The 27,423-nt window shown below is 50.4% G+C and overlaps 2 protein-coding genes across 2 annotated transcripts; both read right to left on the reverse strand.

The window, feature by feature from the left end:
• Positions 1-13,671: 13,671 nt before the first annotated feature.
• LOC123187454 (fruit protein pKIWI502) lies at positions 13,672-14,861 on the reverse strand. Its single transcript, XM_044599324.1, has one exon. It carries the CDS (start codon positions 14,775-14,777, stop codon positions 13,905-13,907), a length of 873 nt encoding a protein of 290 aa, XP_044455259.1. The 5' UTR covers positions 14,778-14,861; the 3' UTR covers positions 13,672-13,904.
• Positions 14,862-18,858: 3,997 nt separating this feature from the next.
• Positions 18,859-24,668, reverse strand: LOC123187455 (probable cellulose synthase A catalytic subunit 8 [UDP-forming]). The gene is made up of 14 exons (XM_044599325.1): positions 24,361-24,668; positions 24,077-24,269; positions 23,436-23,686; positions 23,239-23,338; positions 22,954-23,143; positions 22,467-22,733; positions 22,031-22,376; positions 21,810-21,947; positions 21,550-21,675; positions 21,252-21,464; positions 20,831-21,086; positions 20,494-20,696; positions 19,859-20,209; positions 18,859-19,770 (listed from the first exon to the last, which is right to left on the reverse strand). The coding sequence occupies exons 1-14, from the start codon at positions 24,382-24,384 to the stop codon at positions 19,186-19,188; spliced, it is 3,243 nt and encodes a 1,080-aa protein (XP_044455260.1). The 5' UTR covers positions 24,385-24,668; the 3' UTR covers positions 18,859-19,185.
• Between the last annotated feature and the right edge of the window lie 2,755 nt (positions 24,669-27,423).

Genomic DNA, 27,423 nt, shown 5'->3' on the forward strand with positions numbered 1-27,423 from the left:
CCCCACAATAGCCCACGGGCATGCGTGCAAGTCACGAATGTCCACAAGTTCCTACATGAATTCGATCTTAGCTTCATCCGCTTGCGGGCCATACACTCCTGTCATCCACCAATGGCCCCCACTCTTTGGCTTGACCAGGGTGGAGAGCGTGTTCGTTGTGCGATGCGGGTTCGAGAGCATCACTGCCGTCTCATCCCATGCGATTAGGATTCCTCCACGAGTTCCCACCGCCGGCAGATAATAAAAGTTTTTGAATCTATTGCCAAGGCAATGCCTAACGATTCCACTGACATAGTTCCGATCTTTGTTTCTTGGAAGCAAACGATGGCCGGGGTTGCGGCTTGCACCACCTGGTAGATAGCATTACGACGCGCCGGCGAGTTCAATCCTCGCACATTCCACAGTAGAAGCTTGTAGGGCTGCGTATCCATGGAAATAACCCACCGTCCGCCTACGACCGCACGTCACTGCCGTGCATCCACCTGTAGATCCTCCTCTTGCAGTGGGAGGGCCGATGTTTCCCAGCCAAAAAGGGCTAGAATCGCTGCAATGTGACTGTCACTCAACGACTTGGAGAAAAGGCCGGCGTACATCTGTAGCGCCCCATCCGAGATAACCTATGCCTCGTTGGCCAAACACAGCCTGCATATCAGAAGGCATTGCTGCTTGGAACCAGCCATACGACAACCAGGTCCCTTCGCCAGACGCAGGCTTCTTCTTGAGATGGACACCGGTTGTTGTTTCCTCCTTGGTCTCCTAGTGGTGGTCGTCTTCATACGCTCAGAGGGTCTGGCCAGCACAGGGTTTGGTGTCCTCGGCATTGCCGAGCAAAAGTGCTCCACCGCTTCCTGGATAGGAGCCTGCACCGTTTCCTGCATTGGTGTCCGCTCATCATCTCCCGCATGCAGCTGGTTGGAGGAACCAGACGTGGCCGATAACGTGACGCAGAACGTATTCCCATCCTCTCTGCATGCCTGGCCATGCATTGCCGGTAGCTACACGCCACGTGTCCCACTTTGGCTTTCCAACGCACTCGAATATTCCAGCCCATCAAATCTGTCCCCACTAGTATTGAAATCCCCAAAAGTGATCTCCTGCCGTGGCAGGCAGGTGGGGTCCTCCTCTGGGTCGCCCGGCAGCAGCAGATCCCAGGAGCCAATTGGGATGGTGCAGCTTGTGCCCTCGCGCCCACGTTCACTCAGCGTCGTGGGGTGGGATGGCTGGCCAACCACAAAAGCCAGCCCAGACGTGGCCCACCTTATCCTGCCATTGGGCTGGTTAACCGAGGCAGGCGACAGCTCGGGGTACGTCCCAGCCAGTTCGAGCTGGTGCGAGATGGTTCTGGAGCCACAAAACGACGCAGGCGGTTCTGGCCTGCCCCGGCCCTCCATCGCACTTTGTCGCGTCTCATACTGCCCCGGTTGAAACTGTGAATAATTCTCCCCTGAGCTGAGCCCTCTCCCTCCCCCCCTCCCTCGCCGACTGCCACTCCGGCGCCGGCGCCCAGCCCTCCGGCCGGTGGTCGCTCCGGCCCCGGCGTCCATCCCTCCCGTCGGTGGCCACTCCGGCTCCGGTGTCCACTTCCCCGTTCTCCGCCCGTCGCGTGTCCCTGGCTTCGCCGGAATCTCGTAGTCCGCCCTCCGTCTTGTCCTCCCTCCAGCGCGAGAGGCCGGTGGTCTCTGGACTGGGTCTGTCGGGCTCTCCGGGCTCCGCCGGCTCGTCCTCGGCCGGTGCGGTGCAGGCTGAGTTGATGGCGCCAGCCCGGGATGAGGCTGCACCGGCCCTCGCAGCGGACTGACACCGGCCAGGCCCCACTCGTAAGGCTAGATGGAGGCGTCGTCGGGCACTGCGGCGCCAGCAGGAGGCTGGCGGGCAGAGGAGCCGCTCGTCGTCCTCCTCCCCCTTAGAAAGGCGGCTGATTCTGCCGGATTTGTACGGCCTCTGCTTCCGGTGCTTTCAGGAGGGGCACCGCCGGTGTGACTGTACCAACGAGCCGCTCTGTATCCGCTGTGGGTTCTCCGGGCACGTCTCCTCCCAGTGCACGGTGCCGCGCAGCCCGATCTCGGCGGAAGCCCTGCGTCGTGTCGTCATCGACAGAGTGTCCAAGTCTCGCCGGACCTTGCCGTCGTCGTCGCTGGCGCCGGCCATGGGGGGCAGGCCGATGGAGCCTAGGCAGGACGCGCCTTCGGCGTTGTCTTCGCTAGTTGCGCCCGGCCCCCCTCCCATGATGTCCGCTGCCATGCCCCTGGCGCGTGCTGAGCTCTGCATAGTGTCGCGCTCGGCGGGGATGGCAGATCTGGAGCGCAGGCTGCAGCTTGCCGTGGTGGCGTACGTAGGTGGCGCCAGGCCGCCGGTCTCCTGCGTGGACGCGGCGATTGCCATCTTCGAGCAGCTTGAGATTCCTCGACACCGTTTCTCCGTGCACAAGTTCCATCTTGAAGATTTTCTGGTTGTCTTCGCGTCCCATGACCTCCGCAACAGAGCATTGGGAGTCCCTTTCATTGAGCATCCAAGGTTCAAGCTTTTCACCAAGCCATGGCTGAGACAGGCACAAGCATAGTCCAAATTGATGAGAGTTCAGGTTGATCTCATGATTGAAGGAGTTCCATCGCATGCCTGGTCCAGAGAGACGGCGCCGGAGTTGTTGGGTTCGTCCTGTCTGATTGAGAGCCTGGCGCCCGAGACTGCTAACAGAGAGGATATGTCGCTCTTCAAGCTCTGTGCATGGTGTGTGGATTCGGATGATATTCCGGCGTGTCGTCGTCTTTGGGTGCCGGAGCCCGACGAGACTTTGGTGAACCCGGCGGCGCGCGTTTCTTCGTTCCGTCAACTGCTGGAATATCCCACGCTCATCCATATTGGTCGGCTCCGGGATCATTCACCGCCAGAGTTGTGGCGTCGATCGCCGAGTTCAGACCGAGGCAGTGGTCAGAGTGGGTTGCCGGAGAGTTCCAGTGGATCCTTCCAGGGTGAATGGAGGGTGCTGCCCTAGACGAGGGGGTCCGTGATGATCGCGGCGCTGGCCGGCACTCGTCGAGCCACGCCGACGGTGGAGGGCGGTTCCGCTCCTACCGGCAGGCTCTAGAAGGCAGGGTGGGTCCCTCAGCCTGGCACATTCCGCCAATGGAGACTGGACCGGCGTCAGCAGTGGAGGTCACGGGGCTGGCCCGCCACAGTCCTCAGGGCGTGCGGGGCCCCCGCGTGGTTGCGATCCAAAGTGTCGTTGCACCGCGGTCTTGCCAGGTGTTGGCAGCTGGCGAGCTGGTCACACCTACTCCACCCGACAAGGCTGTGGATGGGGCCAATCCCCGGGAGTTGGAGACCAACTAGATGCTAGTCACGCCAGTCTTGGCCGACAATTCTGCGGAGAAGGATAGTGTCCCAGAGAAAGATCTGGAGGTGATTGGGCAAGCTGATCCGCCCTTGGTTACGGCGCCAATGGTGGAACTGAGTGTAGGGACGCTGTAGCGTGGGGGCATGGAGGGGCCAATGGCTTCTGATCCACATGCTCAGGATTCGCCGCTGGCAATGATTGCCTTGGATCCGATGAGGCCAGAGGTGCCTAGTGGCTTGCATTCGGAGGGGACCACATAGGCTTCGACGCCACAGATAATCCCAGAGAGGGGTGCGGTGATTGCGGTGCCGCAGGGAATCTCGGAGGAGATGGGGCCGGCCGCTGGCCTGTCCCTGGCTGCGGGTTCGGCGTCGGTGGCTGAACTGCGAATCTTCCAGCCTCGGAGACGGTCCTGGGTGGGCCAGGGCTGCATGGCTCGTCTGATGTGACTACGTCGCATGCTGGTTACGTGCGCACGTTGCCGACGTCTGGGACTCCTGCTCCGCTTACAGCTGTGGATCCTTCCGTGGAGCTAGCACGTCTTTCTTCCAAGGAAGCGCTGGCACTGGGCAACATCAAAACATTTTGTGTGGGACTATTGAATAAATTGGCGCCACCGCTCCTCAAAGAAATCGAAGTGGACAATGGAGTTAGACTAGGGCAAGACCCCTTCACACCACGGCGCAACACCCGCTCGCTCAGCTCCACTTCAAGGAGCTCCAAAGCTTCGTCCGCTGAGACGGTCCTTCTGAAAGCACTGGGTATAGTGCCGAACGAGCTGGCAATCACAGATGGAGCATTGTCGCACCTTCGCGAGATGTTCGACTCGCCACTCCAAGACAAGCACCTACGTACCATCGCTGTTATCTTTGGCAAAGCGCTGCCCATGGAGCTGGGTATGGAGAACCAGGTGGTCACTGCCAACTAGGCAGTTGTCCACCCCCGGAGTGTGTGACCTTTCCATGTCACGCGTGAAAATGGAGCTGGTGAGCTAGAATGTTCGTGGGTTGAATAGTTCGGCTAGGAGAAAAGCGTTGAGAGAGTTCGTCGATGCCACTCGGCCTGGGATTTTTTGTGTCCAGGAGTCTAAATTGGATGTTGTAGATCAATTTACCATTCTGCATTGCTTTGGTCCATCATATGATGGTTTCTATTACTTGTCGGCCATGGGGACCCGTGGTGGTATCATTTTGGTGTGGGACTCATCGGTCGCTACCATCACTAACGGTGTGCGGGACTCTAATTTTATTACGGCTTACGTGACACCGAGGGAAGGTGCACCTTGGTGGATTTCGGTTGTCTATGGGCCACAAGAGGATCATGAGAAGATCCGATTCATGGATGAGCTATCTGCGAGGCATTTGCTCTGTCCCGGACCTTGGTTAGCGATTGAAGACTTCAATCTCATTTTGAACGCGGCCGACAAGAGTAATGCCAACCTTGACAGGAGAATGATGGGCAAATTTAGACGGTTTGTGGATTCCAATGGTCTTAAGGAGCTCTTCTTGCATGGTTGTGCTTTCACGTGGAGCAATGAGAGGGATAACCCCACCCTCACTAAGATTGATAGAGTGTTTGTCTCGGTCAATTGGGAGCTCGACCATCCTGATGGTTTGCTGCAAGCTCTGTCCACGGCCATTTCAGACCATTGTCCGCTTCACCTTGCTATGGAGGATCACTTACAGCCTCATAGAAGGTTTCGCTTTGAATCTTTTTGGATCAAACTTGATGGTTTTGACGAGGCAGTGGTAGAGGCTTGGACATGTGACCCCAGCATCTCGGACCCCTTCCTCAGATTGGACGTGCTTCTTCGTAAGACAGCTCATGACCTAACCGCTTGGGGACAAAGGAAGATTGGCAATGTAAAGCTTCAAATTGCAATGGCAAACTGGATCATTCTGCAGCTTGATCGGGCAATGGATCACCGTACCCTCTCGGCAGGAGAAAGATGGCTCCGGAACACCCTGAAGCTCACGTCCTTGGGTTTGGCTTCGCTCGAGCGCACGATTGCACGGCAACGTTCGTGAATCCGCTGGCTGAGCGAAGGAGATGCTAACACCAAACTGTTTCATCTGGTGGCTAATGGCAGAAAGTTGAGGAACTTCATACCGGCATTGCAGCTCGAGGACACAGTTATCACCAACCAAAATGGCAAGGAGGAGGCTTTCTATAATGCATACAAGGAGCTTTTGGGCACGTACCAGGCTAGAGAGCACACGATTGACCTCGACTTCCTAGGCATAACACCGTTGGATCTCCAGGAGCTGGATGCCATCTACACGGAGGAGGAGGTCTACTCGGTGATCAAAAGCATGCCGACCGAGAGAGCGCCAGGCCCGGATGGCTTCATCAGACTGTTCTTCCATAGGGCTTGGAGCATCATCAAAGATGATATCATGGCTGCAATTCACAAGCTCCGGCTTGGAAATGGAAGGGGATTTGGTAGATTAAATCGGGCGATTATTACCCTAATCCCTAAGAGACCAGATGCCCGCAGAATCTGTGACTTCAGACCGATCAACCTACTACATAGCATATCGAAGATTAAGGCGAAGCTGATGGCCTCGAGGCTATGTCTGCGGATGCATGAACTGGTCAGCATCAACCAATCGGCTTATATCAGAGGCAGGAACATACATGACAACTTCATGCTTGTCCGACAAGTTGCCAGGAGCTTGCATCGTAGAAAGGCTAAAGGAGTGTTGGTTAAGCTTGATATCTCCCGTGCCTTTGACTCTCTATCCTGGTCGTCCTTGCTCGAGGTGCTAAGAGCCAAAGGGTTCTCTGAACATTGGTGTTCTCAGCTTGCCAGTCTCCTGCCTACGGCCAGCTCGCGAGTTCTAGTGAATGGATGCCCAGGTAAGAAATTCAGACATGTCAAAGGGCTGCGACAAGGGGACCCGGTTTCCCCACTGCTCTTCATCATTGCTATGGACGTCCTCACGGCTATGATTGTGAAAGCGCAAGAATGGGGAGCGATCAGCGCTATGCCAGGGTGCACACCTTTCCAAAGGCTGTCGATCTATGCTGATGACGTTATTCTCTTCATCAGACCGACTATGGCTGATCTGTGCTTTACTAGCTCTGCACTACAAATGTTTGGCACTGCTTCCGGACTACACGTCAATTTCGCCAAGTCGTCTGCCATCATGATACACTCTGATGAGACAGACTCGGAGAGAGTGGCGGCTGCTTTGCCATGGAGCATGGATTCCTTCCCGTGTAAGTATCTCGGCATGCAGCTTTTTATCAAGCAACTCACTCGCTCGGATTGGCAGCCGGTGATTGATGATGTGCTTAACTTCCTGCCGGGTTGGCAGCGCGGATTGGTCACGAGACCGGGCAGACTGATTCTGGTTAACACGGTGATCAGAGCAAGACCCACACACCATATGTTGGTGGCTGATGCGCCAAAGTGGGCGCTGGAGCGCGCGAACAAGAGCTGTTGCGCGTTCTTCTGGGCAGGAACTGATCAAATCCATGGAGGCAAGTGTCTGGTCTCGTGGCAAAAGGTGTGCCGACCCAAACAACTTGGTGGTCTGGGAGTTTTGGACTTGAACAAGCATGGTCTGGCCTTGAGACTTAGGTGGGAGTGGCTCAAACGTACGGATGATTCGAGACCCTGGTAGGGTTTGCCGTTAGCTATGGATGCCAACGTTCAGATGGCTTTCAATAGTCTGGTGCATTGGAAACTGGGCAATGGAGAGAAAATCCTATTCTGGAAGGATCGGTGGGTGGATGGCTCGACTATGGGTGAGATTGCACCTCTCATACGACAGCGGGTCCGCACAGAAGTGGCCAATCGGCGCACGGTCAGAGAAGCCCTGCTCATGCATCGATGTGCCAATGACATTTCGGGCGAGCTCTCTGCGGATGGGCTCTTTCAACTTATATAACTCTGGGATATTATGATCAATATGGTGCTTGACCCGATGGAAAGTGACTCCCCCGCTTGGAGATGGAACAGCAGCGGAGTTTACACCTCTAGATCGACTTATGCCATGTTGTGGCACGACAGTGTACGCTTTGCTCCGGCCGCGGCAATTTGGAAATGATGGGCGCCTTTATCGTGCAAGCTGTTCATGTGGCTTGCCATGCAATACCGGCTTTGGACGGCGGTTCGACGGCTATGACATGGTTTGCAAGACCAGACATCTGCTTGCTACATCTGCGACCAAGAGGAGGATACGGTTGATCATATCTTACTTCGCTGCGTCTTCGCGCGGCAAGTCTGGCATTGCTGCTTTCTACGAGCCAGGATCACGACCGACCTGGTCCCCACGTAGGATGACAAGATTGCAGATTAGTGGTTGCATGTGCGCAAGCATATCCCGAAGGAGGCTCGAAAAGGATTCGACTCGGTTGCCATGCTCATCTGTTGGAGTCTTTGGAAGCATCGCAACAGGCTGGTGTTTGGTCCAACCAGAGAAGTCTCTTCTATCACAAGCTTTACTGGTCAGGTCTTTGATGATCTGCATACTTGGGCGTCGGCAGGAGCTCACGGAGTTACCGCGTTTTATGAGGAGAGTTTAGGTGTAGGAGTGGAGTTTCGAGGGCCTAGTCGTGACTACTTGTGAGTCACCTCGGCCTAGTGTAAGATCCATCTCTTGTACATATTTCTGCCTTCTACTCCCTCCGTTCGGAATTACTTGTCTCGGATATGGATATATCTAAAACTAAAATACATCTAGATACAGCCATTTCTGCGATAAGTAATTCTGAACAGAGGGAGTATAAAGCTAAGATACGCGATTGCGTACTCTTAAAAAAAACCACTGCCCCGGCCCTTCCATACTTTCCATGTGTCCGTCTCTCACACGACCGCCAGCGCTTTCCGCAGGGAGTCCACTTTCTCTTTCCACCTGGTCCACCCCCTTGTTTGACCGCACGTTCCCCGCTACTGGGGATTGCAACGCCGACGGATTGGCTTAGCTTTTAAATTTTATGTAGAAAACTTTGTGATCTTGAGAGGCAGCCTTTTGTAGACACCAGATACAAACGCTTTTCACCCGGTATTGATTCATCCATGAAACTTTTTATAAACACACCAATCAGATAATACTTCAAAACGTCTCAAAAGTACAGATATCATTGGCAAACCTAAGGTACTGCTGGGCAACTAACAAAAAGGGCAACTCTTAAATATGGTGACGGGCAAAACCTCTTGTCAAGATTTTCATAAACATAGGTACTACCGCTGACACTTGCCTGGTGAGAGATTATTGCGAAGCTTTCATGCTCACAGTTGTAGTAAACAAAGTAGTAGCACTTCCCAGTACAAAACTATACTGTGGGGACGTTTTATTTAACACGCTACATACGCAGGCGCTTATATAAACGCGTATATACCCACCCCTATAAACGCACACACGCGCACCCTACCTTAATAAGCACCTAGGAGAGATTGAGCCGGTATATCATCTTAAGATTTTACTAAATCACCGTAGGTGCCTTGTAGTCGACAGAAACGTCTCCTCCCATTGAACGCGCATCGCCAGAAATCCTGAAATAAATTCAGGATAAATGCGAGCACCAGGACTTAAACCCTGATGTGCTGGGAATACCACTGTCCTCTTAATCATCCAACCATAGGTTGGTTTGCACGTTTCATGGACGTTGTTGATCCCGTTTTGCAAGATCCTCTCAAGTATTCCATACTACTACATTGACAACTCCTCTTCAAGTTGATTCTCAAAGGAAGACAACAAAGTCCAAGGTAAATACTAGTCATAGGCTCAAAGCAATTGCACTGTGTTTTAGAAACAAAGAAAAAAGCGACGCCTCAAGATAAAGTACTAAAAATATACTAGCAAAACGGTCCGTGCATTGCAACGGGAGAAAAAAAAATATTCAATGGCCATGACCACATTTCGCTCCATTATCGAGATACACAATCACTCTCATTTTCGTGACATCGTGAACAATTTTTGAAAATCATGAACATTTTTTTAAACTCGTGAAGATATCTGAAATCATGAACATTTTTACAGTCTTTTGAATATTTTCTAAAATCAGGAACATTTTTTAATTCATGAAAATTTAATACTATTTGTAAATATTTATTTAATTGTAAAATTCTTTAAAACATTTTACTTGAATAGGCGAACATTTCTAAAATCGACGAACAATTTTTTTGGAAATTGGTGGAGTAATTTTTGAAATTCATGAACATTTTTTTGATTTAAAGAACATTTTTTGAAATGCATGATAATTTTGGAAACAACAAACATTTTATGAATCAATAAACTATTTTGTACGTCACGAACAGTTTTTGAATTTTTAGGATATTTTTTAATTCATAAATATTTTTGAATTGACGAATTTTTGTTAAATTTTTTTATTACACAAACTTTTAAAAAAAATCATGAACATTTTGTTTATTTTTTTAACATTTGTTTTGAATATTGCAAACATTTTTGGAAAACCGCAATCATTTTCTGAATCCACAAATATTTATGAAGTATTAAATATTTTATTTTAAAATTCTCGTTTTTTTAATTTTCATAACTTTTTTAAGTACAAATTATTTAAATTAGAAAAAACAAAGACAGAAAAGGAAAATAAAAAATAAAAAACGAAATTCAGTGTAGGTAAGCTACTTTCTAATGGTGCAAAAGCTTGGCCAAACACCAGCCTTAGAGCATCTCCACTCGCGCCCCCAACACGCCCCCGAGGGCGGGTTTTCTTGCGCCGGGGCCGAAAAACCCCCCAGTCACCCCCTCCCCCCCCAAGGACACCAAATTTCGCCGGTTCGGCCCATTTTTTGGCCCGGTGATCCCAGGCAGAACCCAGCACACTAGGGGGCGCTTGGGGGCTCCGGCGGAGGGAAAATCCGCTCCTGGGCCACCACTGTGAGGCGAAAAAGTATTTCCCATGTCCAGATTCGCCCCCGCGCGCCCCCTTCCGTCGTCGTGCATATTCCAGCGCCACCGCCGCTAGAAAAGGTCATTTCCCCCGTCGGAAAAGAGAGGGTCGAACGGCAGCCTCCACCCTGCCCCTAGGCGAGCTTTCCGGCGCTCCGGCCACGCAGGCGGGGACACTGGCGGTTGCACGCCTACCCCGCCCGCCAGGCGTTCGGTGATTTTTCTGCCCGGCGATGGACTCGGACGACGAGGAGGCGTTCGCGGCGCTACTGGAGGAGGAAGTCGATGCCGACGCCCAGGACGAAGAGCACCTCATGGTTCTCGCCGCTCTGGCCGGCCTGTTCGCGAGCAATGCAAAGCCGTGGCGAGGTGGCTCGACGCCGGACCGAGTGAAGGCAAAGCAGAGGCATCGACTGGAAGGTTGTTGCTTACTCTACGCCGACTACTTCGCCGATGCTCCACTGCACGACGAGAAAGTATTTCGGCTCGTTATCAAATGAGTCGAAAGCTCTTCCTCGGGATTGTGAATTCCATCCGAGAGTTCGACAACTACTTCAAGTGCAAGAAAGATTGCATCGGTACACTTGGATTCACCTCACTCCATAAGTGCACTACAACTATAAGAATGCTTGCATACCGAGCTCCCGGTGATATGCTGGAAAACTATGGACGCATGGCCGAGTCCACCACCATTGACTGTTTGTACAAGTTCTGCAGGGCAGTGGTGGCAGTGGTTGGGCCACAATACTTGCTATCACCCAATGTCGAAGACACTGCTCGGATCCTAGCACATAATGCAGCAAGAGGATTCCCTAAGATGCTTGGAAGCATAGACTGCATGCATTGAGCATGGAAAAACTGTCTGTTTGCTTGACAGGGGATGTACAAAGGCGCCAAAGGAGCTTGTAGTGTGGTACTTGAGGCAATGGCCACACAGGACATCTGAATTTGGCACTCCTTCTTTGGCATGCGAGGAACTCACAATGACATCATCATACTGCAGTGCTCGAATGTCTTTGTCGAGCTTGTTGAAGGTCATGCTCCTCCGATGAACTTCGAGGTCAATGGGCGCCACTACAACAGGGGCTACTACCTAGCAGATGGCATCTATCCGAGATGGTCCACATTTGTGAAGACTATCTCAAACCTTGTGCCGGGAGGCAAGAACTCCTACTTTGCCAAGTGTCTGGAGGCTTGCAGGAAGGATGTTGAGCGGGCATTTGGTGTGCTCCAATCTCGATTTGTTGTTGTCCGGTACCCCGCCCTGGCCTGTTCGAAAGATTGATGTGGGAAGTCATGACTTGCTGTGTCATCTTGCACAACATGATGATTGAGAGCGAGCAGGAAGAGCAGGGTCCTCTTGCCCAAGTTGATCACCAGCTACCGATAATCTGGACTACCTTCCTTAATATGCGTCAGGAGATCCGAGACCCACAGGTGCATCAACAACTGCAGCACGATCTGGTGGAGCACCTATGGACGCTCAAAGGCAACACCTAGCTCGACGTGTGATGAAATATGTGTTTTTATTTGTTGAACTATTTGATTTGTATTGATTTGTTGAACTATTTGATTTGTATTGATTTCTGTGATGAACTATGTGATAACAATTAGCTTTTTGTTGAATTTGTGCCGAAGCACGCCGAAATTGGGCCAATTTGCGCCAAAAATGGGCCGAAAACGGCGGCTGGGGGGTCGACTGAAAACCCGAGCCCCCCACGCCGATTCTTCCGCCAGTTGGCCCCCACAAGCCCCTAGGGGGCCGAATGGCTAGACATGCTCTTACAATCTAATCTTCAATTATCTGAAGCCATCAAACAAGGTCGTCTCTATTGTCAGACACTGAACTTAACCATTCTCTACACTCCACTGAAAGAACATTAGCTACACAATATGCAGGATACCAATTAAGACAACCATATTTAGGAGAAACGAAAGCACATTAGCTACACATCATGGACTTTATCCATGTTCAGTTTTTTTTTTGGGACAAGCTTTTTTGGGAGTTTATCCAAGTTTTTGTTCTTGTATAATACTCCCTTCGTCCGAAAAAGCTTGTCCCAAGTTTGTCTCTTAAATGGATGTATCTAGCACTAACTTGGTGCTAGATACATCCGTTTGAGGGACAAACTTTTGCGGACAGAGGGAGTATTTTATAAGAACAAAAACTACTTGCATCCATAAAGTAGGTGTCATTTTGGTTTTACTTTGATCACACCAGCTTGTAAAAGGCAAACACTTGTATGTCAAATTCAGACATGATAACATATTTGTTCTGACTGATATGATATGGAGGCGATTCTTGAGATTTACCTCATTACACAATCACCTTCCAACGGTCAGTAAATCCTTGTTTTTCCCAGTTTCTTCTGCATTTGGCGTCACTGTTGCTTCAGAAAGTTCGAACTTGAACAGATTGCCATGGCATTTCCTTCTGTGTTTGCTCTAATATGGGAATCTTCAGGTAAAGCCATGATACCAGCAGAACCACTATCTGAGATATTTGCGACATTAACTTGGTTAGTGAACGAACCCATGTCATTTTAAGCAACACTGGCAACCTGGAGACTAATTAAATAAATATTATAACAGCATGTTCATAAGCTGTACATGCCTTGCCATATGCCCAATTCTTCCTAATGCAGCTGTACTTATTTAAAAAAAAAATTGCAGTACAAAGAGAAGCAATATTGGAACACTAACAAACATGAAGTCCATGGTCAGAAATCACATGGAGCCTATGAGACATAAATGTCTCCTGTTTATTTAAGCAAAACAATATGTACAATAATAAATTATACAAGATGGATAAACGTATTTTCAGGTGACATACATATGCATCATGGAAAAGCTACCGATTTATTTATGGCTTGTTAGGGGAAAAAATACGTTTGATGAAAAATAAACTGATATAATCAGAGTAACAAACACCATCTATGGAATAAACTACGACGCAATGAAATAAAAAACGATGCGGGCTATGAAATTACGCGGCCCCCCTGGAAGGTTAGATCTTATAATCTCCTAGGGGGAGAACACAGCCGAATTGGAGCAAAAGCACTCTGATATCATGTATATCTATCATCCATTGTGTTGAAAATAGTTATGATGCTGCACATGCCTAGCCATGCTAAATTCTTCCTAATGGAGCTATACCAACTTACCAAAATAAACTGCAGTACAAAGAGAAGCAAGCAATATTGGAACACTAACAAACAGCAAGTCCATGGTCAGAAATCACATGGAGCTAAACTATGAGACATAAATGTGTGTCTCATAGGTATGAGAGAAAAATAATACATACAAACAAACTATGCAAGATCGATGAAAATATTTTCAGGTAACATACAGATGCAGCAGGGAAAAGCTAGCAAGTTATTTATGCTTTGTCAAGGGAGAAAATATGTTCTATGTAAAAGAAACTGGTATTACCAGAGTAACAAAAACCATCTACAGAAACTAAGAGGCAATGTAGGAAAAACAATGCGAGCTATAAAACTAAGCAGCCCCTTGAAGGTCAGATCTTATCATCTCCCAGAGGTGGCACACAGCGGAAATGGAGCAAAACAAACTCTGATGACATGTATATCTACTCGTATCTTGTGTTGAGAAGTATCGATGAATCAAATTACAGAAATTCTAATACAAGCAGGAAGGCGGTACGGCTCAACCAAAGAAGCATGAGTTACATTCAGGAGATCTGTGCTCTAGAAGTTCTTCAAGATTTTATCCTGTGATACGCCATCTGCTGTAAGGGCCGAGGTGACCTCCTCGATCATTTGGCTTTGCCCGCATAGCACAGCCCCAGTGGAAGCAGGATTGGCAATGTTCTTGGCTTCCAAGAACGCACGCTGAACATAACCCCTTTCACCTTTCCAGCCATCATCTGGCCGTGACAGGACCGGCACTATCTTGAGCCCAGATGACTCCCACTCTGCAAATCTCTCCTGATACGCCATTGTTTCCAGATTCCTGGCGCCATAGTAGAGCCTCACGTCAGCTCTCTGCTTGGCCGCGAAGCCGAACTCGATGAGCGAGCGGATCGGGCTGATCCCGGTCCCGGTGGCGAAGAGGAGCAGCGTCTCCGCGGCGTCCGCCGGGGTCACCCTCTCGACCGGGAACCCCTTCCCCATGATTGCGCCGAGCTCCACCACGTCCCCGTCGCGGAGGCCGCAGAGCTTCTCCGCGGTGGCGCCGGGCACGGCCTTGACGAGGAACTCGAAGGCGCCTCCCCCCGGCGGCGACGCGATGGCCATGAAGGCCGGCTTGAGGTCGTCCTCCCCGGGGACGCGGACCAGGAGGTACTGCCCCGGCGCGGTGAAGGAGGACGCGAGGTCGGCGGCGTCGGAGAGGTCTACGCGCAGGTGGAAGAGCGAGCCGTCGGCGCTGGCCGCGCCGATGGAGGCGACGGGGGCCGCGTTCCAGACCGCCGCGTCCTGCTTGACCGCGGCGGCCGCCAGGGAGGGCAGGCGGCGCCGGAGGAAGGGGAGCGAGCGCAGCATTTTGGGGCTGGCGAAGGCATGCCGGGAGGAGGGGAGGGGGGCGAGGGGCGTGGCGGAGATGGTGGCGGCCGTGGCCATGGCGGAGGGTCGGGGCTCCGAAGGCGCCGAGAAAGTAGGAGACCGTGGGGATCGGGTGGCGATTAGGAGAGGAGAGGAGCCCGTGGCTCTTGGGATGAAGGTGGGGGTCGGGCTTGGGTGGGCCCGGTGCTGTCAGGTTAGGTGCGCGCGGCCCATGATCAATAAAATCCCACTATCCCATTTGCCAGGGGAGAGCCGGCGTGTCCAACATATAGCGGATCAGAGCATCTCCAGCCATTGGCCCCTCAGGGCCCCTAAAATCGCCCCTTGGGGTGAGCCGGCGCAAAAACTCGGCCTGAGGTCGAGTTGGTCTCCAGCCGCCGGTTTCAGGGCCGTCCCCAGGCACGGTCAAAAAAATTTAAATATGTTGCAAAGTTCAAAGTTCGGCGAAGTTCGGCATATATTACATTTAAAAAGCGGGTTTTTATTACATATATAATTAAAAAGAGAACTGGCTAAAAGCTGAGTAGTAGTCGTCGTTGTCTGGCTTCTCCTCCTTGACGCGACCGTCCCTGGTGGATCCCTGACCGGCGTCGCCTATGCGGGCTGGTGGCGGCGTCGTCGCTGTCCTCGATGACGACGATTCCTCCCTCGTCGCGGCCCCAGTGGCGCTACGCGAATCGCCGCAGGGCGGCGCACTGGCGCTCCCTCGCCATCTTCAGGGAGTCCGCGCGCGCCCATTCTAGGGCCGCGTCATCGTCGAGCTCGACGTCGGCGCCGTGCTCCGTCTTCACCGCGGGGAGGCCCGGCTCTGTCTTCACCGGCGCCAGGCCCGGCTCCGTCTTGGGCTTGACGAAGCGCGGAGGAGCCGACGAGGGGGCGCGCCGGCCGCCCTCATTGATGACGATGCCGGCGCTGCGAGTGCGCCGGCCAAGCGGCGTCTCCGCCGCGGGCTCGGCCTTGACGCCGAGCAGCGCCGGAGCGTCGGACGAGTGTGAGGAAGAGCGGGAGGAGGAGGAAGAAGAGGAGGCACCGAACCTCCTGGGCAACCATTGCCCGTCGCGTCGGTGGTGAGCCGTGGCCGTGGCAGCCGCCCTCGCCGGGGGGTATGCCAACGGCAGGTCATTGCCGCCCTCGAGGGTCTGGCCGGGGACACCCCACCACAGGCGGCGTCCGTCGTTGTTCTTCGGTCCGGCCACCACCGGCGCGCCGTTGGTGGACGCCAGCCTCTGCTGCTGCCGGCGCTGGAAGTACGCCGTCCATGCCGCTGTGTTGTCGGCGGCGTACTTGGGGAGGGCGAGCTGGGCGGCGGTGAGGGAGGCGCGCACGACGTCGACCTCGTCGGCGAAGTAGCCCGGTTTCGCCACAGCGTCGGGCAACAGGGGAATGGGCACTTCCCCGTTGCTGAGTCTCCACCCCGTTGGCCCGACGCGCATGTCCGGCGGCGCCGAGATGTTCGCCTAGAACAGGAGCCAAGACTCCTGTTCGCGGAGCGATCGGCGGCCGAAGCCGTTGGCCGCGGCCTCATCGTCGGGGAATCGCTCGGCCATCGAGAGAGGGAGGGAGGGAGAGTGAGGGCTCGGCGGCGCCGCTCGGGAGAGGCAGGGCTCGACGTCGGCGCTCGGGAGAGGTAGAGGGCGGGCTAGGGCTGGTGTGGCTGGTGTAGCCAAAGGAGAGGGAGGCCACCGGCTTATATAGCGGCGCCGCCCCGTGTGTACGCGTGCGAGGGAGGGAAGGCATCGGCGCGCCGCCCCGTGAACGCGCTGCTCGTGAGGAATCACTGGTAACGCTGACCGGCGGCAGCCTTGCCATCGATTCCCCGCGGGAAACCAGGCGTTCGGGGAAGAAGACGCGCGGTGTCGCTGACGCGGCGGGTCCGCGGCTCTTTCGCGCCAAAACCGCTCGCCCCGGCGTCCCCGAGCGCCCCCCAGCGCGGCGGGTTCGGCCTGGGTCCGCCGGCGCTAAATTCGGCCCAGACCGGCAAAAATCGGGCTCCTGGAGACGCGACTGGGCCGATTTTTCAGCGTCGGCGCGAAAAAAACGCCTGAGAAGGCCTTTCTGAGGGCGCGGCTGGAGATGCTCTCAGCCACCTCCAGCAAAAAGTGCAGCGAAGCGACCACGAGCCCCACCTCCTCAATATGTAAAGTTCAACGTTGATGCTGGAATCAGAAGGGGTAGAAGAGGATCGGCAGCAGCGGTGTGCCGAGATAATGAAGGTAATTATTTGGGTAGTTCAGCTATTGTGATTTCTGGAGTGGATGATCCGGCGACAATGGAGATGATTGCATGCCGTGAGGCACTTTGTCTAGTTGAAGGTCTCCAAGTTAATCAATTTGTAGTAGCCAGCGATTGCAAGCAAGTGATCCAGGACATCAACCAGGGTACTTTGTGCAAATCACCAACGAAGTCATGACTAGATCTCTATCCTTTTTGTGTAAATCTATTTTTGAAGGTCGTGCCAACAACTACGAGGTACATAGATTAGCTTGGTTTTCCCTTAATCTTGCCTCGAGTCGTCATGTGTGGTTGGGCCAGCCCCATGACACAACTTGTATCCCACCCTCTGTGGACTTCGATGAATAAATTTTGGCCTAACCCTCAAAAAAAAATTCTCTGCAATTGATTTTTATGATCAATGAAATCATAGAGGACTTTTTTAAGGGAAAAATCATAGAGTCTGTTCTATAAAATCAAGGTACTGAGCAGTGTGTGTAACATTTGATTATGAATTCTGTGATCATGTCCTTCCAAGAAGCACCATAATTTTCGATTAGCCGAAGGACTAAAATTAGACCTTTCTCTTCATCGAGAACATACTTTAGCGGCACATACTGGAGCAGCGAATGTCATAATCGCTCCTCCTCCTCCTCCTCCAAGAAAGAAAGCTAGGGTTTCTGCCTCTCGCCGGCGCCGACGCAGGTCCGCCTCGTCTTCGGTGGCCCTAGGGCCATGGAGGCGCGGTGGATCCTGCCAAGGGCCGGCGGGAGGGCTTCATTTTCAGTCGTTTTTTCATGTCTTGTTAGGGTTTGTGTCCTGTTCAGGAAGGCGAGATGGTGGCGGCTCCCTGAAGATGGAATAAAGGTCTCCCCGCATAGCCCCCGTTTCGGCGGTGCATCTAGCATCGTTGGTGGGCGTGTGGAGGTGTGTCTCCGACGGATCTATCTTTGGTGGATTTGCTCGGATCTCGTTGTTGTTCGTCAACGTTTGTGTGTCTTCGGGTTGAATCCTTCCAACCTACGTTATTCTTCATCGGCGGCGGTTGCTATTCTGGTGGTTGGTCCTATGGGGTCTTAGCACGACGACTTTCCGACTGTCTACTACAATAAGTTGTGCCCAACTCCGGCGATGGAGGATTGATGACGGCGGCGCACCTTCGGCTCGCTTCAGTGCTTGTAGTCGTCGCTAGATGGTCTACAAATATGGATGTAATTTTTATTTCTAGTGTTCGTTGTATTGTCATGATTGAAGATGAATAGATTGAAAGTTTTTCCAATGAAAAAAAGAACATACTTTAGAAACGACATACTTTAGAAACGTTTGGGTGACATCTACAACTCCGAGAAAAAGATGTGTAGAATTTAAAGAAGCGCCATAATTTTGAGGTATAAAGTTGAAATTGGCACCCTTAGTGCATTGTGTTTTTCTGTATGTAAGTAGAGCCAAGCTGTAACTACTACTCTATCAATATGTAACTTTTGTGCTATAAATACTCTGGCATAGTAATTGTTGGTCAAATGCTTATCCTAACGAACCCAATATGCTATGTATTTTGGAAGGTATGGGGACACAAATGGCTTCTAAATCCAAACAAGATATTTGAGTACCTGATGACCGACAACTTCTACACAGAGAGAAAATAAACTATGCAATAAAATTTTGGTCATTTCACTATGGTTAAACTCAGTATGCCGTTTGGAGTGCAAAAAACGAAAACATAGGAATAGGTAAAAGAAGTACATGAGTTCACTGTCTTGTGTTGCCGATTTCTGCATAAACAGAAACTGTTGGAATTCCACAAAGTTGCTGTTTGGATGCACTACAACAATTTTGCAGAAAATGGTTTCTTACATGGAGAGAGGGGAAGGGAAAGAAAAACTCTTGGACTTGCCAAAGAAATTTCACCATGAGGTTTGACCCCATATTTAAAACTCCTCCAAAATGTGAAGGACAGGAATAATTTATATAAATAATAAATACAACATTTCATAGGTCCATTCCTACAATCCAAAGTGCCTCATAGGAAAATTCCTATAGGTTTACCAATGAGATTCCTTTGTTCCAAAAAAAGAAGAGCTTAACCTCATGAAAACGGTAGATGGTCTATTACATCTATTTACAAATGTGTTTTCTCAATTTTGACAACTTTCTCAAACGTAGTAATTCACAACCCCAACATAAATATTCTCTGGCTCCGCGGGTTGTTGCTCGATCACTGTTATATTTTCTGTCTCTACAAACTCCCACTTTCCTAGCAGTTGATGCCACAGGTTTGGATATTTGGGCCAGCGAGACGGGTAGTGAATGGATCAACACGAACCCACAGCAAGGAGAAGATAGAAGCGAGGAGGACAGCCCAGACGATGACAATCGTCGGTGTGCGGTTTTGCCTGCCCATAAGACCCTTGAGGAATGGGTATAAGTGAACAATCACCCAGAAGGCAAAGAAGAGCTTCCCAAAGAGCGGCCCCCATGATTGGTAACCACTGTTGATGGCGTAGGAGGTGCCAGCAACGACACCAACCATGTTAATGATCAAAATGGTCGTCGGAGGGATGAGAAGCGTCGTCCACTTGAACATGTAGAGCTCAGCAAAGTCGCCTTCTTCGTCATTAGCCTTTGAGGTGACAGTGAAGTTGGTGTCGATACCGGCAAGCACCTTCAGAAGACCCTGAAAGACGGCAAACAGATGTGCAGAGATACCTCCAATGACCCAGAACTGTTCATTCCTCCACCACTCGTCAATGCCAACACCACTCCACCTCATCTCAAGGATACCAGTGGCGAAAATTGAAAGGAAGAGCGCAATGAACCAGATACTGGCCAAGTTGCTAATCTGCATTCCAAGAAATGAATATGGTCAGTTTTGTTGCTGCAACCTCTTTCAACTGAATGTATAAAAGATGTATGCAACCAATGTTTACCTCTGGCATGATGAACTTTCCAGTGAGCAGACAGATAGCAGGCAATATACAATAGACTAGAAGCGGGAGAGAGGTTAGTGGGTAAATGGTGGTGTTGATGTAAGCGAATCTCTCCAGGAACTTGAGGCGCCCTCCGTAGCCATACCATAAGGGGCAATGCCGGCTGAAAAGAATTTCAACAGAACCGAGAGCCCACCGCAGCACTTGGTTCAGACGATCTGAAAGATTGATGGGGGCAGATCCCTTGAAAGCTGGGCGCTTGGGCATGCAATAGACTGAACGCCAGCCTCTTGCGTGCATCTTGAATCCAGTAAGAATATCTTCTGTGACAGATCCATAGATCCAACCAATCTGCAATCAGAACAACCTCGTTACAGTTAACCAGGAACTGGCCTTACTCATCCCAACTGAGACATATCATTTGCAATTCGTAACAAAAATAGCCAGTATAAAGTGTATTATGAACTTGTGCAAAATAGTATTAACATATTTTTGTTTCTCCAGAGCAAAGAAACAAAAACACTAGTTGCATCCACAATTTTGCATACTGTACCTCACTTCTATTTTATTGTTTTGCACAAATTTTGTGTAATAGAAAAGATGAATGAACATTATTGGAATGATTGTTATGTTACCTCAGTTCCCCATTCAGACTTGTCCTCATAGCCACAACTTATGACATGGATAGCTTCTTTCAAAAGAGATTCTGGAGTGGAGGACTGAGGAACACCACCATATTCCATCAGAGTGGAGGCAACAAATGCTGCTGACTGGCCAAATCTCTTCTCTAAGCTCATTTGAGACATGAGAACTGATTTCTCATCATCAAACCCAGCACCTGCCACATGTTGACTGACATGTTAATACTCTTACATGTTGGTTAAAACTCCAGAAATGTACAATAACTGCTGCGGATGACCAAACAGTATAAGGAATTGGGCAGTGGAAGATGCAAGAAAATAAAGATGGTACCTTCAACACCCTCCTCTATGTCTTCGAGATTGAATACTGGAACAGAACTGTCCACATGCTTGTTCGACTTTTTCTTATCTGAGCTCCTTTTCTTTGACTTGCTTGCCTTCTTCTTGCCCCCACATAGTGATGCCAAGAAACCTGGCTTCTTCGCCTTAATTGGGGGCTCATAACCATAGATAGCTGTTCTGTTGAAAACACAACCAGTTCCCACATAAACTGGTCCTTGAATGCCGTCAAGGCCCCTCAAGTTAATCTGCAGCAAGCCCAAAAATAATTGGACATGGTTAGAAATTTTAAAACCAGTCCATCGACCAATCTTAGAATGTTAGCATCACTTATTAAGTATCCAAAGGAGCATCACATGTTACGCTATTGATTACTTGAAACTAGTGAATTCAGGAGAGAACTGCGAACTTACATCAAAAAAGACAGTGTTCCTGTTTGCATATCGATCATTCCTATCAATCCCATCAAACCTTTGTGGGAACTGCACATAACAGACTTGCGGACCTAGGTTTGGATCCATTAGGAAGCACATAGCTTCTCGGACAGCCTTGCTGTTGTTGATGTAGTGATCACAATCAAGATTCAACATGTATTGTCCATTAGTAAGGACAGCTGAGACACGAACCTGTGGAAAAAATTGATATGACATTAGAACCATCAAATGGAATTAATTAGATAATTTAACTTCAGTAAGAGTATTAACTACTCACAAGGGCATTCATGGCACCAGCCTTCTTGTGGTGCTGGAACCCAGGACGCTTTTCACGAGACACATAAACTAAACGGGGGAGCTCATTACCCTCAGTATCAAGGCCACCACTGTGACCAAGGAAAACCTGAGAATGGTCAGAAAGAGGAGTTAGCCGAGCAATGAACTTTCTAAATAGTAGAATACAAAAAAATAGCTAGATAACCAGACCTGTCTAGCTTTCAATTCAGTAATAGTAGTCTATATTGGAAATACTCTAACCTGAATCATTCCAGGATGATCCCTGGTATTGTTTCCTGGCCATGGTGTGCCATCTTGCATGATCCATCCTTCCTCGGGGACTTTCAATGCCTTAGAAACTAGGGCATTTATCCTGATTTTAAATTCTTCATATTCTCTCTACAACAGTTTTTTGTGAGACACGTTAGCATAGGATCAGAAAATATGAAATCAATACCTATATGTTTACAAAGCAAACACACCTTCATGGCCCGGCGGTCTTTAACAAATGAAGGCTGGACTTTGTCTTTCAGGTAATCAATTTTCTGGCAAAAGTAAAACTCGGGAGCTCTGGGTTCAATGTCATACTTCTTCACAAATGGTACCCATTTCCTAGCAAACTCTGAAGTCTCAGCCAATGCGTCAAAAGTCAGCATTGAAGCTCCGTCATCAGATACATAGCAAGAGACCTTGTCCACGGGATAATCAACAGCAAGAATGGATAGCACAGTGTTGGCAGTGACGATAGGTGGCTCCTTCAAGGGGTCGACTGTACTGACAAATATGTCAACAGCAGCCAACTGAGACGGTTCACCTTCTCGGTCATACCTGTTAACAGAAATGAAATGGGCAACATCAGGAATAGTTAATAAACAAAGTCTCTGCTTCAACTAAGGACAGAACTGTTAAGAAGATCACCTTAAAGCCAGTCTATCAAGGTAGGTCTCCCGGTTGATTGGAAACCACTTCGGGAACTGATCCAGTATCCAGGATAAAGCAAACCAAATCTCACATATAACAGATAAAAGCCACAGTGGGTATGCATTACGCACAGGATTTGTGAGACGGTAGTGCAGGAAGATGCTTAGAACAACCAACCGCAGAACAATGACCATTCTGTAGGGATTTATTTTGGAGGAAGCAATGGGGACTTTTCTAGATAGAGGCTGGCGAGTTTCATCATTCCTGTAATTTAGATCGAATAAAATTAGTGCTGCAAGACAGTAGGCTAGAACATTATAATGAAAAGAACATTGGCCAATATTCACAAAAAAGAAAGGCTTAGTAGTAGCTGTGCAAGTATAAAGGCATTCTCCTAACTCATAGCTTCAATCAGGTTTGGAACTGACAAACAGCAGATGCTGTTGTAAGATATGAATGTGAAGAGGAGGGTGATGGAACTCACAGTAAAGCGTCTTCCATGTTGTATTCAGTAGATGCATCGATGTCAGTAGCTGCCCGACCTTCAGAGGGAGCAATGCTTGTCCCATTAGTCATGGGAATCGCACCCTTGTCCTGCTTCATTTTCCAGCCATCAACTCTCTCTTTCCAGGCAACATTCCCAATACTGCCGGAGAACTCCCTTGACGGATTTGCTGGCAAGGAGCACGAAACAATAATCGTTATATTCACATCTCAAATGAGTGTTGCAAAATGGAACACGAGAGATCATGTCAAGAAACAAACATACGTGAATGATTCACATAGGGAAACGGAGCACGTCTGCTGATGTTCCCCGTAGGGGACATCATGTGATGATCAGGCGAAGCTCCAGGGATTTCTCCTGACATCTGCAAGCAAGCAAAATCCAACTCAATAAACTGAGCAATAGCGCATAAACCGGATATTCTCGTCAAAACCTATTAAAAATAACTCTTTAGCACCAACCTGGCTGTTGGTGACTGAAGGGACGTATCCCCTAGGGATCTCTCCACTGTCATACTTGGAGAGGCCGATCTCGCCACTGTCATACTTGGGGTGGCCAACATTGCCACTGCCCCCGGTGTTCATGCGCCAGCTGCGCATCCTGTCAGCAATCTTCTGCTTCTGGTCCTCAGTGCCAGATGCAGGGTAGTTGAAGTCACTACCATCATCGGCATCAGTGTCGTCGCCTTCCTCCCCGCGGATCGCTGGGCTCCCTGAAGAAGCCATACACAGCTCAGCATAGACTCGACAAGATGTTTCAACACTAAATTGCAGTCAATGACTAGGAGGTGAGGTCCAAAATTGGGCTTCATATACTGGTTCTCCACAGCTACAATTCACCCAGGCAGACAAATTATAAGAATGGTGTAAGATCTACTAAAGGGAACCGTCCGACCTTTAGTACTAGCTCACGACAAGAATGGTGTGGCAAGATCTACAAAAGGGGATCCCCATTTTGGATGTTCCTAACTAGTATAAACTTGTCGGGTGCGCTCAGCTCAATTGTGCTCGAATTGCAGGCGGCGAGAGAGAGAGAGAGAGAGAGAGAGAGAGAGAGAGAGAGAGAGAGATCCGTCCGTGGGGGATTGGATGGCGGGCGTTACCTCTGTGGCGCTTGTACTTGGTCTTGCACTGGAGGCAGGCCTGGGTGCCCTCCTTGCGCTCGTGCTCGTAGCAGGGGCGGCAGACCGGGAAGCGGCAGACGTCGCAGGCGGTGAAGACGTCGCCGTCCAACGTGGTGCCCAGGCCGTCGGCGCAGATCTGGCACACGTCCCCGGCCCCGTGCCTCCCGGACTTCTGCAGACAACAAACGAGACGCGGTCAAACCACAGATCCGGCCCGCGGAATGCAAAGAGAGGTTCTTGAAAAAGATCCGCGGGGGACTCACCAGGGCGTCCGCGTCGCCGTCCATGGCGCGGCAGAGCGATCCAACCCGCACCGACGACAGAGCTGGAGCGGGGTTCGGGGGGCAGTGGGGATGGCAGCGGGAGTGCCGCTGCTACTAGTAGTGGTGGTGGCGAGGGGCGCCCGCTCAACTAACGGAGGGGGGGAGGGGACGGGAGGGAAAAGGACAGGCCAATGGTGAGGTGGTTGCGCTGTCGGTTTCCATGGGCGACTGACTGATTGATTAATCGGCCATTAGCCAAGGATCTCCGCGTTCGTTTTGGCTATCCTGACGATAAATATTTTTCTCTCCCGGCCAGCGAGGCGGGAGGTGGAAGAAAGGCGGGGAGGGGCCAGGGTGGCAGCGAGTGAGCACCGTCGGTGACCGACAGACGGGAATCCCTGGCGTGGGAGGGGAGGATCTGCCTCTGGTTGGTGCGGACCTGCGGTGCGCACGGAAAATGTGTGATTGTTTCTCAACTACTCCCTCCGTCCGGGCGGAGGGAGTACTACTCCTATGCAATCAAGCTGACGGTGGAAGTGGTACACGGTTAAAACATCACAAGCCGGCACATGAAGAGCACATGAAGGGCCGTGGAAATAAGAGGGGTGGAACCCCCGGTACCATTTTTTCATTCAGAAAAGGAACCACAACCGCCAACAATTCATTCATCCTGGTTCAAGCCAAAGGGTCGTGGGACTTTTAGACAAAATAAATGAAGATCAGAAGATATCAAATTTAATACAAGCCAAAGGGTAACACTGTGCAATTCTCCGACTCCACAGCGCCGTCGGCCACACTAACTAGCCGGGCACCTTCCCCTTTCTCCTTTTTTGCCCATTCTCTTATTCGCCGTGCTTATATTCCCTTTGTAGGCCACGTCATATAATATGTAAATGTATATATGCATGCGCAGTTGCACATCATCACATGCACACAACTCCCGTAGCATCTACCCAAGATCGCTGAAGTCATCACATATGATTGTGCCTCGATAGAAACACGACATGTGTTACCCAAAAACATGCCGTGAGTCTTGTCGCCCGTCATGGCTTTCGGGCTCAAAAGCCCACGGAAGATAAAACTTGGACTCTCTGCTCCAACTCAAAATTGGACAAGACTACAATGTGTTCTCTTACACTTGAGTAGATGCATGCTTGCATCCAATAACATAAAAAGATCAATGTATATAGAACCTCTCAAAACGGTTAACCAGGTTGATTATCTGCGTTGCTTTCACCATTCGTTTGTTATCATCATAATGAGATCTTTCAAACTAGACTCAAGGGCGGATCCAGCGTGGGGGCGTGCAGGGTAGGCCGCCCCAAGTAAATTTTGTAAACCTACACAGGTTCAGACGTTTAGTCGAAAGGAAGTTACCAGCTTTTTTTCTAGACAAAGGAAGTTACCAGTTAGAAGACTACTCCCTCTGTCTCATAATGTAAGACGTTTTTGACACTACTGTAGTGTCAAAAAATGTCTTACATTATGGAACGGAGGGAATAGAAGATAACAAATCGCTTGCAAGTTGTGAGATGAGCCAATGAGTAAGGCCCAACCGAAGGTGACTAACATGGGGCCATTATTTCTGTACAATTCGGCCTTCCCAACTCGCTCGATGGAGAATGAGAAAGGGAGTCCACGTGTTTCTGTCAACACACCGAGTAAGTTAGAGCATGTACCGACTTTGCAAATCCGGCCCTCAAATGTCCGTGGACGCAACCGTGTGTGTCAGCGGACAGTGATCAGTCACGCCTTAAATTAGTCACTCTGCATCCGGCTCTCTCGTATTTTAACCTTTAAATTCATACAAAGCATGCAAAAGAAATCCCACGTACTACATACTATGTACTAGCTAGCTACTCTTCGTTGTCGAATATGTCCACGACGACGGTGCCGGGCGTTGGCTGGACGGGCGAGGAGGAGGGCTCCTGCTCATCCTCCTCCTGCTCGACCTCATCCATGCAGGCGAGCATCTCCGCCTCCTCCGCGGCCTGCTGCGCTTTCATCTCCTGCCGGCGACGGTGTTTGGCTTCCGCAGCCGACTTGGACCGGAGCGAATCGAGGATGGCATGTTGCTTCGTCTGCAGATCCGCGTCGCCAGCATCCCCCACATCCTCTCCTCCTCGTCCAGATCCACTGCATTCGGAGGCAGCCGCGCGGTGATCCGGACTTCGCGCCTAGTCCGGATTTGCTCAAGGAGCTCGAGCTGGCGCTCTGGCGTCAGAAATGGCTCGCGCCTGACACGGCGGCGTGGGGGCATGGCTACTAGGCGGACAGGTGGAGCGGAAAATGACGGCGGCGGTGGACAGGCAGAGGAAAATGTGGATAGATGGTAGGTTTTTGGTGTCGCCGGCCGACTTAAATAGCATGGCTAGGCACTATGCGGCGCGCTGAAGTTGCCCCACGCAGCGCCACCGGTCCAACGGAGGAGACGAGCTTCGGACTGCCAGGTTTCCGGTCGTCTGGCTAGGACCCCTTCGCCAGTCTGACGTGGCGGGCGTGCCCGGGCGTCCCCATATTTGGGCTGGATATGAGGGGTGTCGATCAGCCCCGGCGTTGGAGGCCCATTTGAGGGGGCCGTCTAGGTTAAAAAATCGTGACAATTCAGTGACCGGGCGGGCCGCCCAGGCGTTTGAAGAGGGTTTGAGGCGCCCGACTGCATATGCTCTTACAGATTCTTTCACTCTCCCCTGATCCTCTCCTCTCATGTTCTTTAATTCCTAATTTTTGAAAGTTGAATACTCAAAATTAATTACAAAATTTGATGTTATAGGAACGCAAAAAGATGAAGCGGACTTCATATGAATCTTCTGTTATGTTGTATATCTTTTGGATAGTTCTTGAGAATGAAATTACTTTGAAATATTAATTGTGCTGATCGTCTTGCCAGAATGAATACTGCTTGGCTAATCAATTTTGTCGATTGTCTTATTTGATTGCATCATGGCTTAGAAAATTTGTTTTTTATAAGCCCGCCCTGGGTAACTTCAAATCCCGGATCCACCGTTGACTAGACTTAATTACTTTACCAGGTCATATACAAATTATAACCACTTGGTTACC

Source organism: Triticum aestivum, chromosome 2A (genome assembly GCF_018294505.1).
Source record: "Triticum aestivum cultivar Chinese Spring chromosome 2A, IWGSC CS RefSeq v2.1, whole genome shotgun sequence".
NCBI lineage: Eukaryota > Viridiplantae > Streptophyta > Magnoliopsida > Poales > Poaceae > Triticum > Triticum aestivum.

Coding starts and splice junctions, on each gene's coding strand:
- LOC123187455 (XM_044599325.1), bottom strand. CDS start 24,384: ATGGACGGCGACGCGGACGCCCTG. Junction 23,687..24,076: donor CAAGTACAAGCGCCACAGAG/GTAACGCCCGCC, acceptor TGGCTTCTTCAG/GGAGCCCAGCGATCCGCGGG. Junction 19,771..19,858: donor GAAAGTTCATCATGCCAGAG/GTAAACATTGGT, acceptor CTTGGAATGCAG/ATTAGCAACTTGGCCAGTAT.
- LOC123187454 (XM_044599324.1), bottom strand. CDS start 14,777: ATGGCCACGGCCGCCACCATCTCCGCCACGCCCCTCGCCCCCCTCCCC.